The sequence below is a fragment of the Penicillium nucicola genome (assembly GCF_028828085.1).
Source record: "Penicillium nucicola strain IBT 29836 chromosome Unknown utg000003l, whole genome shotgun sequence".
Taxonomy (NCBI): Eukaryota; Fungi; Ascomycota; class Eurotiomycetes; order Eurotiales; family Aspergillaceae; genus Penicillium; species Penicillium nucicola.
In genome coordinates, this window is record NW_026643127.1 from 2281212 (window position 1) to 2296231 (window position 15020).

Genomic DNA, 15020 nt, shown 5'->3' on the forward strand with positions numbered 1-15020 from the left:
ATTTGAACTAGAATTGTATGCCGTCAGCCAGCGACTCTATCCCCGCCATCCAATCATAGGTAGCATACAGACCCATACCAAATGGCTGAGTTGAGCCTTGACAAGGTCCACCAATCAGCTGTCAGCCAAGTATATGGCTGACTTGATCCATTTGAACAACTCGAAATGGCTGAGTTAACCAAATCTACAGAGCTTGTTCTAGAAAAGATATATAAAGCAAACCGACAGCATTTTCAAATACCAAACAATCAACCTCATTCTCAATTTCTTCCAAATCCAAAGCCAACCCCCGACCAACATGGATCGTTCCGCGTTCAAACCCGCCTACAAGAGCGCCATGAGATATACCAAGTAAATCCACGAATCCAATAACTGATCCATATCCAGTACTGACCAGACGGAATATCCAGTCTCGGAAACTCAGGCTTAAAAATCTCCAAAATAGTCCTAGGCGCCATGTCCTTTGGAAACACAGAAGGTTGGCACATGCCCGAAGAAAAAGCCCTCCCAATCCTGAAAGAGGCCTTTGAAAAGGGCATCAACACATGGGATACGGTACACTGCACCCACCCACCAAGTCAAATCCAATCAAAAGCTCACCAATCCCCAGGCGGACATCTACTCCTTCGGCGAATCCGAACGAATCATCGCCAAAGCCCTGCAGACATACTCTATTCCGCGCGAACAAGTCGTCCTCCTATCGAAATGTTACGGCGGGCTCCCAGCCCCAGGCGACATGGACGGACTCTCCGACATCGAGAAGATGTCCGCGATGATCGCCAACGACGGGATCATGGTTAATCGGATCGGGCTGTCGCGCAAGCATATTTTCGACGCCGTCGATGCTAGCGTTGGGAGACTTGGGACGTATCTTGATGTGCTACAGGTGCATCGGCTTGATCGGGATACGCCCCGTGAGGAGATTATGAGGGCATTGAATGATGTTGTGGAGAGTGGGAAGGTTCGGTATTTGGGTGCTAGTTCGGTAGGTTTTCACTTTGGGAGTAACTTATCCGTTGACTTGACGTTATGAGGTATAACGTTAAGCTATAGGTTTTTTTGAGTTGCACTAGGGCTAACTCGGTGCTTAGATGCATGCCTGGGAGTTCCAGGCGCTGAACAATATAGCCGATAAGAATGGCTGGCACAAATTCATTAGTATGCAGGATTACTACTCCCTGCTGCACCGCGAGGAAGAGCGTGAAATGCACCCTTACTGCCGTGATGCCGGTGTCGGGATTATACCCTGGTCGCCTCTTTCGCGAGGTCTCCTCACGCGCCCTTACAAGGTGACGCAGGACGAGCCGACTATGCGGCAGGGAACGGATTTCACCTCGGAGTGGTTGATGGGGGGGACTACTGAGGCGGATATTGCTATTATCAATCGGGTTGAGGAGTTGGCTATACAGAAGGGATGTAGTATGGCGCAGATTGGAATTGTGTGGTGCCTTGTCAAGGGGGTCAATCCTATTGTTGGATTGTCGAGTTCCAAGAGGCTCGATGAGGCAGTGCAGGCTGTGGCCCTATTTGAGGGTGGGGTTTTGACGGAGGAGGATGTGAAGTCTTTGGATGGGCTGTATGTTCCGAAGATGGCGTTGTCGGGGACTTGGTGATTCTATGTAGCTTGAGCTTGAGTGTTTCTGTCCTGCTGTTGTCGAACTGGGTATACTTCAATGACATCTCAACTTCACAACGTGGCGTGTCCCTGTGGATCCTAGGATCCCACTAAATGAGCGGGAACAGCTCAAGCTACCCCTGAACAAACACGGGAAACACCCATCAAGGGGGAAATGATGTGCAAGGTGGGAGGAAGTTGGAAGTTGGCAATGGGCAAGGGTTAACTATGCGCACTGAGGGGCGACGCGTATGTGTCAGCACAGATCATCCGTCAACCTTTCCCCAGTTCGAGTGCCAGAGGGGAGGTTCTGCCACAACACAGCATGGTGCCCCGTCGCAGGTTTAGTCGCCGCGTGATTGCAATTGCTGCTGCAATCGCCCTCTTCCTGCTCTATACCTGCTCCTCCGGCCATCGGGAATGGTACCCTCACTTCACAGCCTCCGACATCACCCCGGATCTCGATGAGAATGGCGAACCAGCTCCATTCTGTCCTCCTTTGCCAGGCATTGAGGATGTCCTGGTAGTCATGAAGACCGGAGTGACAGAATCCCAAGAAAAGGTCCCCATTCACTTCGGCACCACCCTACGCTGCATCCCCCACTACGTGATATACTCCGATTTCGAAGAAGAAATCCAAGGCGTCAAGATCCACGACGTCCTCCGAAACATGGACAGCGCCGCAAAAGAGAACCCCGATTTTGAATTCTATAACCGAATCGTGAAATACGGCCGCAAAGGGTTAGAACAACAAGACTTCGCCGACGAAGCCAACTCGGCAATCGGGAAACCCAACAACCCAGGCTGGAAACTGGACAAGTGGAAATTCCTCCCAATGGCCCAGGCATCCCTGCGCTACAAGCCCGACGCCAAATGGTTCATCTTCATCGAAGCAGACACCTACGTCTCCTGGCCCACCATCCTCACCTGGCTAGCCCGCTTCGACCCCCGCAAACCGCACTACCTCGGCACCGAAACACAAATCGCAGACGTCATCTTTGCTCACGGAGGCTCGGGCTTTGCCCTCTCGAACCCGGCTCTCCAGCGCGCTTCAGACGAGTACAGTACCCGCGAGGTCGAGCTGAACGCGTATACAGACCAGCACTGGGCAGGCGACTGCGTGCTGGGCAAAGTCCTCGCTGACGCAGGCGTCAACCTACACTTTACCTGGCCGATCCTGCAAAACTCCAATCTAGGCGAACTGGACGAATTCACCATTGACTTCCTTCGTCGTCCGTGGTGTTTCATCGCCGTGGCATTCCACCACCTCTCGCCAACCGACATCGAGAATCTCTGGAAATTCGAACAAAAGCGCTGGCGCGATGTAAGCTCCCTCTTAACCACTGCCCCCAAAGCCCACCTTTACTAACAACCAAATCCCCACCCACAGAAAAACAAACGCCTCCTCCTCCACAGCGACCTCTTCCGTGAATACCTCTACCAGGAAATCGCCACCCAGCCCATCCGCCTAAACTGGGACAACGCCGCAAACGACGACCAACCCTTCGCGAAAACCTTCGAAGACTGCCGGGAAGTCTGCGAGGTCTCGAAAACATGCGTGCAATTCTCGTTCCGCGACCAGAAGTGCTTCACGGGCTCCAGGCCGCGGCTAGGCAATGCAGCGGCGGTATCTGCGGATTCGACTTCCGGCTGGATTGTTCCGCGCATCTGGGATCTGATGGAGAAGACGGGGTATTGTCGGAAACCCGAGTTTGGGGATTAATTGAATATCGGTGCTATGCTTTGGGGGTTGGGGCTGGGATTGTATTTGTATTTGTGTTCCTTTCGGGATATGTATTGGTTGGCTGCTTTTGGGTGGGTTGGATGGGTTTGCTTAGGTCTGCATTGAGAGAGGATTATGTTGCTATACGTACATTGGATGAGTTGTCCGTGTGTGCTTGATGTTTATACCTGATTGCCCGGTGAGCGTGGGCATGGCATTGGCATTTTTTGGCTTGGTGAGGTCAAGAGATTGAGTCTTTTGCCTCTAATCATAGGTCTTGGACTTTGTACTACCATTTCATTGTCGGTTCTCTATATGATATGATCATTGGGTAGACATTCTTGTTTGGCGTTGGTGTTTTGCTGGGATTATCTTGATACATTGATCGCCGAACACAAGACCGTGAATTTATTATATCGCTGTTTCTATCAATTGTACTTGGGGCACCATCGGTATATTCAGTACTTTGGAGGGTGAATGTAGGAGAAACTGATCTCAAGGGAACGAACGAGTGTCATTAGCGGACGGTGTCAAGAAACCACTAGGAAGAGAGATCATAGACTAAGGATAATTAACAAGTGAACACCCAGCTTTTTCACTGTACAAAAACGATAGACATAGACCATAGACCTCAAACCCTAGACCTTGGACCAGATATACTCGACTCATAGTGGCGGAGCAGACACATCCTCCAAGCACTGATCAATGCGCATGATCTGATATCCGGCACTCTTGACATGTTGAATGAACTGCGGGAGATACCCAATTGTCGTCGGATTCAGGTAGTGCATCACTGCGAGGTTTCCTCCCTTTCCCACGCCGCGGTAGAATGCCTCCAGTTGTTTTTCTGGTGCGGAGGTATTGGCCCACAGCCAGTCCTCGACATCCACGCTCCAATTCACGATATAGGGATTTGCGATGTGTCGAGCGAGTTGTTGGCGCAGGCGTGCTGCTACGGTGCCGAATGGAGGGCGGAAGTATGAAGCTGCAGAAATCGGACGGGTTAGCAATGTCATAGGAAGAAGAGAAGAGGACGACGTACACTCGATACCCAGTTGGTCTTTGAATACCTGTATGGTCTGGATGATCTCGTCGTCAATTTGGCCAACGGTAGGAAGGGACTCCATCCTGTTCAACTCTGTCAGTATCTCAATACAACAGGATCATCAAGCGGATCCCACTTTGGATGAGTATTCGAGTGCAAGGCAATCTGATGACCCTTCTTCAACATATCTTTATAGAACGCAGTGAAATTCGACGACCGATCCCTAAGTCCAGCCCCAACAACGAAAAAAGTCACTCGCACATCCTCCTCGTCAAGGATACGCATGATCCTCTGAGAAAACTGAGGCTGTCCATCATCAATGCCAAAAGCAAAAGAGTTCGGACGCGAACAACGAAGCACCAACCTCCCACTTGGAAGCTTCCCCGGCAAACGAAAATGGCCATTCTCCGGCGATGGCTGAGGAACTCCCGACACGATCTCAACGCGGTGCAAGGTCATGGGCTCTTTGGTAAAGAAGCCATGGAAGGAAATAGAGACAACTCGGTTGAAATCAATCTCGAAATGCGTGAGAGGAATATAGAGATCACGAAGGCCTATTGGGATTCTGGCACTGCCTTTGGCATGTTTGCGTCGGCGGCCATTCTTACGGTGTCTCCCATTTTTGCCACTGTTGTGTCCTGGTGTATCCACGTCTATATCATCTTCGTCATCGTCATCGTAGTCATTGTCTTTGTCGTCGTCCCAATCTCCGTCACGGGACCGCTCTGAGGTTGGGTGGACCACGTACCGTTCTGCTTGAATTGTATCTGCAACGCTGGGAAAAGGACTGCGTTGGGGATTGCATTCGTCGTTGTGTTGATTCAATGAGACACTAAATTGATCTGTGCCTTCGAAGACTACATGCAGGAAGTCATGATACCATGGCATCAAGCTGTAGCAAGTGTTGGAATCGAACTGGGTGTGAAAGTTCTGATCTGGATCTCGTGGGAGTAGACGGATGAAGCCTGGTCCATGTTGTACTGAAAGGTTCTCGCCGGAGCCGTGCCAGAATCCCAAGTCGTTGTGAGTTGGGTTTTGGAAAGTGTCGATGACAAGGGGCGGTCCTATTTTCTGCTTGGATGGTGAGTTTGCGATATCTCGGAGTTCGTTCCAGTGACCGTGATTTTCAGGATTGTGGTAGAGGGCTGTGGTAGTCAAAATGAGAGAAAGGGCAATGCTTGAGCCTATAAATAAGCGATGCATGACGAAGACCTGGAGTTGTGAAAGAGTGAATGTGTCTGAAGAGAGAAGAGGTTGAGCTGGGAAAGGTCAAGAACGATCTTCATACCAGGCAGGCACCTTCCCAGGTCAGGCCTACAGGAAGCCAAATGATGGAGTAAGGGCTTGATTTAGTTAACTAAACTAGAATCATCACTACATCCCCCAGCAAAATCGAAAGATATCCATACGCTTCTCGGTCTGTGTCTCTGTTTCAAGCGTGGTTCTCTCCAGCTTTTCATCCTTTTTTTTTCTTTTTCTTTTTCAATTTTCAAGTTTCAGATTCCATTGTAGTCTTCACGCTTTCTTTGCCGGCTCAATTTTGAAAGTTTCAGTTGGCGAACCTAGTTCCAGATATCGTCGTCCTCGGCAGCCTTCCAGTGAGACTGAGTGGACTTGCTGGTAGACTGATCGTCATCCGCAGCAGCCTGAGTGATGGTGTTATTTCCATTTTCCTCAACAGCTTCATCGTCCGAGCCGTCATCGAAGTCGAGCACATCACCTTCAGGGCGAAAGCCTTCGAGGAAATCAGGCACCTGCTGCTTGCACTCGATGAGACTCTTGACAAGATCGGTAGCAAGGTCCTCGTTCCGATCATTGTAAAAGGAGCTGGCGAGGCCTTCGTTGCCAATGCGAGCAGTGCGGCCTGAGAGAACAAGGTTTATGATTAGCCAGAAGCCCAGGAATGAGTCTTGGAAAACGAATTTCCTAGATAAGATACATACCAATTCTGTGGACGTACTCATTGATACCACCGTGTCTAGCACTGGGCAGGTCGTAGTTGATCACATGGAGCACGTTGATGACGTCCAGTCCGCGGGCTGAGACTCCAGTCGCAACCATGACAGGGCACTTTGCGGTGCGGAAAGCACGACTGTTTGATTCATTAATAGGTGTTGATGAATGGAAATGGAAGCAGTACTCACATGGCATCCTCACGCTCACGCTGGGTTCGTCCGCTGTGGATAGAGGTGGAGGGGATTCCCGAGTTGTACAGGAAATCGTCCACAAAGTCAACCTGATCCCTGCTGTTGACAAAAACGAGAGTGCGCACAGGGGGCATGCTAACAATCAGATCGTATAGGGCCCGCATTTTCATGTCGTTATCAGCATAGATAATCTGGGAGCGTAAGCTGCAAGTCAACAGTCATTCCAAGGACGGAAGTCAACATACGTGCTGGGTAACATTGGTGTGAGAACTGCCAGCACGACCGACTCGGAGGCGCACATAATTGTCACTGAGATACTCTTGGGCGATCTTCTGGGGCTGTTTCTCGAACGTGGCCGAGAACATCAGATAGTGATGATCAGCATCCTCGTTGATATCTTGTTTGAGTCAGCAATTGAGCCAATAAATCCGGACCGCCGAGGAAGTCAAAGGAGAACACTTACCTCCTCCAGACATAATGCGTCGGAAATCATCTTCCCAGTCTGGCTGAAGCAACTCATCAGCCTCATCGATAACCGTGTATCTGTTATCATTAACATCAAGATTCAACTACCTATTGTCCAAATCGAGTCGAGTGGTACCTACCTAACTCGACAAAGAGAAAGAATACGGGTCTGCCGCATAAAGTCCAGAAGACGACCGGGGGTTGCAATGAGTATGTCACAGCCCTTCTGGAGCTCTTCGCGCTGAAGCCCCGAGGGAGCACCACCATAAACAACGCAAGGACGTAGCATGGAGCGGTAACACAGGCGGCGGGCCTCGTCAAAGATTTGAGTAGCGAGCTCGCGAGTGGGACAGACAATGAGGACCAGGGGCTCCGCTCGAACAGCATCTGTGGCAGCGTTGAAGCCCTCAGCAGTGTTTGGGCGAGGAGCAGCGAGCTTGCGTGTCTTGCCCATCAGCTTGGAGATGATTGGAATCAGGAAAGCCGCGGTTTTGCCAGACCCTTATTCCGTTAGTGCCGCTACTTAACCAGCCAGGGACGAGCACATACCAGTCTGGGCCACTGAGATCAAATCGTGTCCGGCGAGAATGGCAGGAACAGCGTAAGACTGCACAGCAGTTGGAGCATTGTATTGGCAAAGAGCAATGTTCTCGAGGACAACAGGGTGCAGGCCAGCATCCTCCCACTTCAAACAGTCAATATCTAGAGCAAGCACTTTGTCCTCACATTCTTACCTTGGTAGCAGGGTGGATAGTGGTCCCACTGTCAATACGAACGGCGTAGGCGTTAAGACTGAGACGAGGAACCGGTTGTAAGTGGTTGACTCAAAGTCATGATTGTTGGGTTGAGTGCACTTACTCGCTGAGACGATCTCCAACACGCTGAATGAGGCTTCCACGGAAGAGTTGCTTCTCTAGCTCCTCGTTAGGAGGGCCAACCTCGCCATAATCGGCGTCCCACTCGTATCGCTGGGCAATGCCAGCCCAGTCGCGAGATTCTCTGTCAGGCTTCGCATAGTCAAAGGGGATAGGATTGGTCCAGCCGAGACGAGCAGCCTCCTCGGGATCATCAACCCCGGACAGCTTGGAAGGCGCATCGCCCTTTGGAGGGACATTCTCGTTGCCGAGGGCAAGCGAGTCAATCTGTTCACCTAGGGTATCCATGATCACGAGACTTGATGAAGAGTGTGGAATCTGAGAGTAACGATGGACAGGGAACGCGCGAAAGATCACGTTTGGCTGACCAAAAAAGTCCTCAGATCACAACAAACCACCACATCCCAGAAAGGAAGGCACAACTGCCGCTTTGGGCTGACTTCCCAGGTTGGAAGGAACGCACCACCAGTCAACTTCCCAACTTTCCCTTCACATTGTGTGAAGATACTGTAGTGAGGCACACTTTGATATACTCTTGGCCTAGAATATCTTCCATCAATCATTTCTTTGGATATAGAAGTTGCAATCGCTTCTATTCCACAACCTCGTTTACACTTATGCACTAGGCCGATAGGTGGATTTAATTCGTCCTTGGATATCGAACAGCTCCTGAAAACTACCAGCATTTCAAATAGATCGACAATTAGATTGATATTGCTGTGAACGTTATTTGATCGATCCTACACTCCGGCCAAGGTCTTCCCTTTGCCTGAGGTAACTAGAATCACTGTATCCCTAAGCTGGAATTTTGGTAAACAACGTGTGATATGAATTTTCAAATCCTTTTACTTTCTGACTGCCTTGAGATTCTTATATACTCATATTCCTTACCCTGAGGTTCTACCCAAAATAGGGTTGGTTGTCACTTCCGTGCGTAGCTTATACTTCGCCCTACCCAATCGGGTAATGGGGTATAAGTTATTATATGGAATCAAAAGGCCTTTCTTCGTGCATTGGACCCTTGGTTCTCTAGACTTCAGAGTACCTTCAGCTGGTCTTTCATAGTATCCCTGATTTACGGACGGTCGTCCTTGGCGGTGCAGTCTGATCCTCCTTGTCAAGGCTACTGTATATTCTCTACCTATCGCATCTCAACTTGATATCACACAGTCCACTATGTCAGACCCAGAGTCTAGTCTCATTCCCATTATCATAGGAGAAGAACTGTCTGGCAACCATCAGCAAGGGATATCTCCTCTACTCCAGTATGGAAGAATACAGAATGCAGGATACCAAGGCTGAATGCAGTCAAGGAAATTTTGAGGACTCATGTTTATTTGCAGACAATCCAGACTAATGGTGATATTCATGATATCTCATACAACACAGCCACTGGAGCTCACCAAAGTGAGGAGATGAACCTCGGAAGTGGAACCTCCGGGTAGAAGGAGAACTACGCCGTAACCGTGGGCACGGCAACCTCACCTTCTCTCGACGCATCTTCAACTTTATCCTCAATCATCATGGCTCCCTCCGATATTCCGGAGGTAGATCCCAGTTTGCGTCGCAAGCGTCCTGCCCGCTTGGAGGAGGCCATCACCAACCCGGGCGCCGTCAAAATCAACGTCACGGGCGCCTTCATCGTCGACGATGAGGTCCGTTCCAAGAGCCCCGAGGCAGAGGGGGTACACTATGAAAACAAGGATATTCGACTTCCTCACCATACTGGCGTCGTGAGCCATGTCGCCGTCGATGTGAGTCGAGAAATGTGCCCCGCATTGCGACCGGTCCCCCCGCAATTTTGACAAAATATTCCCACGCGACCTCCCAACTGACAATCGGTAGATTGGCGGATCACTAGCAAAACTCGTGTATTTCACTCGCGAATTGGACTCGGCCGACAATGGAGGCCGCCTCAATTTCATCAACTTCGAGACTCACAGAATCGACATATGCATCAACTTCATTCGACAGCTCAAGGAGGAACACGAGAAACGCAATGGCTCTACAAGGGATGGGTTGTGTGTGGTAGCCACCGGTGGGGGAGCCTTCAAGTTTTACGACAAGCTGAAAGAGGCGCTGGATGTGAATATTCTCCGCGAGGAGGAGATGGAATGCTTGATCATTGGTGTGTTCCGGTCATGTCCGTCTGATTCCGCGCAAGGCTCACGATCATACAGGTCTCGATTTCTTCATTACTGAAATCCCGAACGAGGTTTTCACTTACAGCGATGCCGATACCGAGCCGATGCAGTATGCCGAGGCCCGACCCGACGTATACCCTTACCTCTTGGTCAACATAGGATCTGGCGTGTCAATGATCAAGGTCTCCGGTCCGAAACAACATGAGCGTGTGGGAGGAACTCACCTGGGTGGTGGCACCTTCTGGGGTCTCATGTCTTTGCTGACTGGCTCGCGGACCTTCGACGACATGTTGGCAATGGCTGACCGTGGGGATAATAGCGGTGTAGACATGCTCGTGGGAGATATCTATGGCATGGACTACAGCAAGATTGGTCTCAAAAGCACAGCCATTGCCAGCACATTTGGCAAGGTGTTCCGGTTAAAGAACGACGCTGAACAAGGTGCCGAGGACGGCGAGGGGTTGACCCACGGAGGTCCTGATGGGGATGAGAGCAACGGTGGGGTGAAATTCAACCCGGAAGACATGAGCCGTAGCCTCCTTTACGCCATCAGGTAGGTCACTTTCCTCATCTCCGGGCTCACCTGCGCAAGCTAACCTTGATTAGTAATAATATTGGCCAAATTGCCTATCTGCAGTCGGAAAAGCACCAGGTCAAGCACATCTACTTTGGTGGTTCATTCATCCGCGGTCATCGTCAAACAATGAACACTCTCTCTTACGCCATCCGGTTCTGGTCCAAGGGCGAGAAACAAGCATACTTTTTGCGCCACGAAGGCTACCTTGGCGCCGTCGGGGCTTTCATTCGTCGGCAACCACAGAATTGGGGCCGAAGAAACAGTGTCGACGACGTGGTTGCACCGCAGGCGGTTCGAAACCTCGTTACAAACAATAATGTCCTCAATCAACAACATACCAGGTCTTCGAGCGAATTATAACACTCGATTCTGTTGTAACTTTACCCTTCCTCTACAGTGAGACTCCACGCCCTTGGGGGGCAATTGAAAGCTCCCCTTGTCAGTCTTGTCAAAATCGCCGCGCGGAGTAGCAGTCTCAGTCGAGCTGTGAACTGCGATGTGGCAACTCCTATGGGAATTCTCATTGGTTTTACCCCTACCTCCTTGTGCATCCTTTTCACTACATTTCGGGATCCCAATCTTGTCAGAGTCATGTCTCCATTGCTTAAAAGAAAATGTTGATATACCCCATTTTCCAACCTATATATATAGAGTTGGTTACAATTTAGAGTGTTGAATTTCATATTATATTTGTTACAACCGTTCCTTTGTCTCGTCATCTAATCAACGATCTCGCAGATATCAGAACAGAGATCCCCCACATAGAGTGCGATGGTCGTGTTCGTGGCTGTTCGAATCGTTTCTCATGCTTGGTCTTTTGTCCAAAAAAGCTCTTGCGTGAACTATTTGTATAATTTTGAACAGGTTGGATGAAACATGTGGAGATAGAAGCGTATAAACGCAGTAGAAAACTTTAAACTAATAGACTAAAGTGCATATACTATGTTAGGCTCAACGCAATGTCATTTTCCCCGATCAATTTATCAACCCTATGCAAATAATCTAAAAGTTTCCCGTGTTCATATCCAGTAAGCTCCCGTACATATAGCTACTGCTTTCTAGGACGCCATGCGCTCAACACGAAGCTGCAGCTCCTTGACTAAATCTATCCCAGCCTTAGTAGACTCATCCAGGCTCTCTTCCGGCAATCCAAGCAGCTCATTCTGTGTCTTCTCCGTCATATCATTGGAATCATCCGGGAAAAACGTCCTTGCGTACAGCATCTTGCTAAATCCAGCCATGTTGCCGACTTTAACTTGAGCCAGACCATCCTCGTATCGCTTCTTGGTGTCCTCATGAGTTATCGTCCAGTCAGCCTCAGTAGTACCAGTGACGCGCTTGACACTCTCAAACATGTCGTTTTGGCTGACCACAAAGCTCTTAATGTACACACCCTTGTTAAGGAACGTGGACAGAGTAAGGCTTGTATCATTTTCGTCCTCGGGCAGCTCTCTTAGGCTCAATACCTTGGCCACAGCGCGCCCTACCTGCGATAGCGTTGAAGTAGAGTTCTTGGTATTGCCATCGTCGTAGATTGTCAGGGAACGCCTGTCAAAGTCGAACCCAAACCGCGCATTGCCGCCTGCCAAGCTGTAGTCGTACCAAAACCCACAGCACACTGTGATCCACTGCATGTCGAGTCTTTCAATCTCGTCCCTGTTAGCCTTGGCCACGGGCCCTAGCAGCGTGTCCTTGCCGAGTTGGATGTTGTCAATGTCGGCGCCGTACCCGTTCGGCATCACGTACGGAATACCAGCTTTGGCGGCCGCCTGGACAAGTCTGCTGTGGGTGTCCTTGGGGGCAGTCGGGGCCATGGTTATGATGAGGAATTGCTGGCCCTTGAGGGCGGTAACAATGGTGGCCTCGTCGTTGTAGTCGACTGGGGCGACTAGGACGCCCTCGGGCAGCTTGTTGCCACTGTCTTTGCGAGAAAGAGCTGTGACTGTGTGTCTTCCGGTCTGGAGAAGGGCATTGGTAATGTTCCATCCAATTGTGCCGCCAGCCTAAGTGCATTTGTTAGCGTTACTGTATATATGATCCAGGGAGGGCGGGTTTGCTCACACCAACAATAGCGACTCTTTCGATGTTGTTCTTGAAGCCGACAGACTGGTTTTTGGCGTACTTGGGCATTGTGACTCTATCGAAGATTAAGAATGTATTGATTGTTGTTATTATGGTCGAAAGCGGCGGTTAGGACTTTAGGCTTGTGAGCGAGGGGTGATTGTTCTGGCTTCTTTTCTCTGGAGCAGAGACTGTCAGTCTATTTATACCTTTCAGAGTGCTAAGTGCTTTTTTGAATCTCTGAAATTCCCCATATCAGCCTTGTTGTGTCCGATCAGGCCCGCACGCCGCACGCCGCAGCAGCCGCACGTAAAGCCGCACGTAAAGCCGCACACCACGGCAAATAATCTTCACCTACCAAGAGACAGACTAATGAACTTCCGATCAAATTTGTAATATCTTGGATTATAAATATGCAAATTTTCCAAATAGGAGCACATGTCATAATGCAGGGAACAAGGCAAACGCTATCATATGTAAAACGCTGAACTTCATTGGATCATCTAAGGATATCACAGCTGGCTTGATACATTATGTACTAAAAATGTTCATAGTGACTTTCATCTATATTCGACCACCCCCGTGGTACTACAACTGAGTGTCAGGACCGAGCATCGATAGATATGGCTCGATAAAAAACTGGTCCCAGTCTGCCATCCAGTCCATATCCGAATCAACAGTGTTGGTTTCGGATTCTGCCTGCGCCGAAAATAATAAATAGTTCGCCTCAACAGCTTCTAATTGAGCAAGTTCCTTTCGCTTCTTTGTCACCTTAAGACTAAGTAGATACTGTGCCATCGACAACGCCTCTCGCGTCAGCCCTGTATCAGCAGCCTTTACAAGGTTCTCCAAGCCCTTAAAGGCAGTGGCAATATGAGCAGAGGCATCTGGCGTGTCAATGGCCAACAGGATACAGGCATACTGGAAAACGCTGCCAATGACATTCCAGAAAAGACGACCCTGGTTAGCTTGCTGCTCGGCTGCCTCCACTGCGGCATTGCCGCTATCAATGACGAGCTTAATGACCTCGTCTGCTATGGAGATCTTGAGCTGGTAAAGGCGGCGATAGAAGCAGAACACGATGTCCGCCTTGGTCACCAATAGAAACGGATGCGTGATTTGAATCCCACCCAGTACTTGGAGACGCTCCAATAGCTCCTCACTAGGAGTAGGGGGCTGCGATTCGAGCTGGAAAGGTGAGTTGGGTGATGGAATAATCTGAATTAATTGAACGAATTGGTCGGCAACGGACCCCGATACCGGAATAATAGACCGACATGTCACGGCCGAAAAGTGCACAGGCGAGCGATCGTACTCATAGGACAGCATGTTATGCCCAGCCCATGAGATCCAAAATATTCTCCTCAGTCGATCCGTATCATGCCCAAGAACCGCAGCCCCGGCAATCAACGCCATCTTCTGAATGTTCTCTTCCTTATGCAGCCCTAACCCTTCACATAGGTGCATTTGAGTGCATGAGGCGATCCAGGCATTGCTGGGGCGGGTTGTGGCCCGTAGATAAAACACTCGCAAGCCCCATGCGACAATATGGTCGATGCCATGCAGCCGCATAGATGCCGGATCATCGAGAATAGCTTTGGCGTACTGTACCAGGTCAGACTCCCGCGAGTGTCGTTTAGCGGATAGGAATGACCCGAGAGCGGCCACGCCAGCGGCCACCGCAGCGAAGGCCACCGCGTTGCTACCAGAACTATGATAATAATCCCGGCAGCGTTGGGCGTAGATTCTTGAGTCCATCAAATCACCAACAGGGCCCAAAGCTGAAAAGTACACTTCTGAGTAGAAGCCAAGTTCTTCCTCCAAGATGAGAGTACCCAGAAAACAGTGAGCGTTGGATGCTTCCTCGGGACGAATGCCAAAGTTGTAGGCAAAGGACCGTGTTTTGGGGGGGGTTCAGAGCCAAGGGCCATACCCAGGATGTGTGGGAATGCCATGGCCGCTGATGCCCCAGAGTGTCTGAACTTTTGTTCGTCAAAGATGCCCGGGGAGGCGCCGGCCACGGATGTGGAGCCTTTTGTCGACGAGCGATCCGCTTCACGAGAGCTCCGCTCTATGCGAGACCGACTGTCTGGACTGCTTGCTGTAGGGGCCCGATTTGTCAGACGACTTTCACAGTCGAGGCTGACGCGCTTGGCTAAGGGCGGAACAAATACGCCGTCGCCTGTGGTATCAGTGATATCATCTTCACAATATCTGCAGCTGTATCCATAAGTGGTGCACATGCCACAAGGATACACGGTATCGCATTTTCGCTTGCGCTGATGACATGGAATGCATGCTTTTCTTGCGCGCTTGCGCTTGGTGATTGGATTTGACATGACTGACAAAATGCTAGGGGCTTCGAATT

The 15020-nt window shown here is 50.1% G+C and overlaps 6 protein-coding genes across 6 annotated transcripts; 2 read left to right on the forward strand and 4 right to left on the reverse strand.

Annotated features, from left to right (window-relative positions):
• Positions 1-456: 456 nt before the first annotated feature.
• N7511_004411 (glycosyltransferase family 31 protein) lies at positions 457-3338 on the forward strand (the record flags this gene model as incomplete). The annotated part of the gene is made up of 5 exons (XM_057126836.1): positions 457-555; positions 611-985; positions 1092-1576; positions 1904-2939; positions 3006-3338. The coding sequence occupies 5 exons, from the start codon at positions 457-459 to the stop codon at positions 3336-3338; spliced, it is 2328 nt and encodes a 775-aa protein (XP_056985726.1).
• A 665-nt stretch (positions 3339-4003) lies between these two features.
• Positions 4004-5586, reverse strand: N7511_004412 (polysaccharide deacetylase family protein; the record flags this gene model as incomplete). The annotated part of the gene is made up of 3 exons (XM_057126837.1): positions 4004-4323; positions 4381-4466; positions 4520-5586. The coding sequence occupies 3 exons, from the start codon at positions 5584-5586 to the stop codon at positions 4004-4006; spliced, it is 1473 nt and encodes a 490-aa protein (XP_056985727.1).
• A 359-nt stretch (positions 5587-5945) lies between these two features.
• On the reverse strand, positions 5946-8158 carry N7511_004413 (DEAD/DEAH box helicase; the record flags this gene model as incomplete). The annotated part of the gene is made up of 9 exons (XM_057126838.1): positions 5946-6247; positions 6327-6475; positions 6528-6721; positions 6776-6927; positions 6994-7073; positions 7136-7496; positions 7545-7680; positions 7730-7787; positions 7854-8158. 9 exons carry the CDS (start codon positions 8156-8158, stop codon positions 5946-5948), a joined length of 1737 nt encoding a protein of 578 aa, XP_056985728.1.
• Positions 8159-9393: 1235 nt separating this feature from the next.
• Positions 9394-10951, forward strand: N7511_004414 (pantothenate kinase; the record flags this gene model as incomplete). The annotated part of the gene is made up of 4 exons (XM_057126839.1): positions 9394-9624; positions 9716-9998; positions 10051-10567; positions 10621-10951. 4 exons carry the CDS (start codon positions 9394-9396, stop codon positions 10949-10951), a joined length of 1362 nt encoding a protein of 453 aa, XP_056985729.1.
• Positions 10952-11649: 698 nt separating this feature from the next.
• N7511_004415 (aromatic alcohol reductase) lies at positions 11650-12721 on the reverse strand (the record flags this gene model as incomplete). The annotated part of the gene is made up of 2 exons (XM_057126840.1): positions 11650-12594; positions 12653-12721. The coding sequence occupies 2 exons, from the start codon at positions 12719-12721 to the stop codon at positions 11650-11652; spliced, it is 1014 nt and encodes a 337-aa protein (XP_056985730.1).
• Positions 12722-13240: 519 nt separating this feature from the next.
• On the reverse strand, positions 13241-14991 carry N7511_004416 (C6 zinc finger domain protein; the record flags this gene model as incomplete). Its single annotated transcript, XM_057126841.1, has 2 exons — positions 13241-14511; positions 14586-14991. 2 exons carry the CDS (start codon positions 14989-14991, stop codon positions 13241-13243), a joined length of 1677 nt encoding a protein of 558 aa, XP_056985731.1.
• Between the last annotated feature and the right edge of the window lie 29 nt (positions 14992-15020).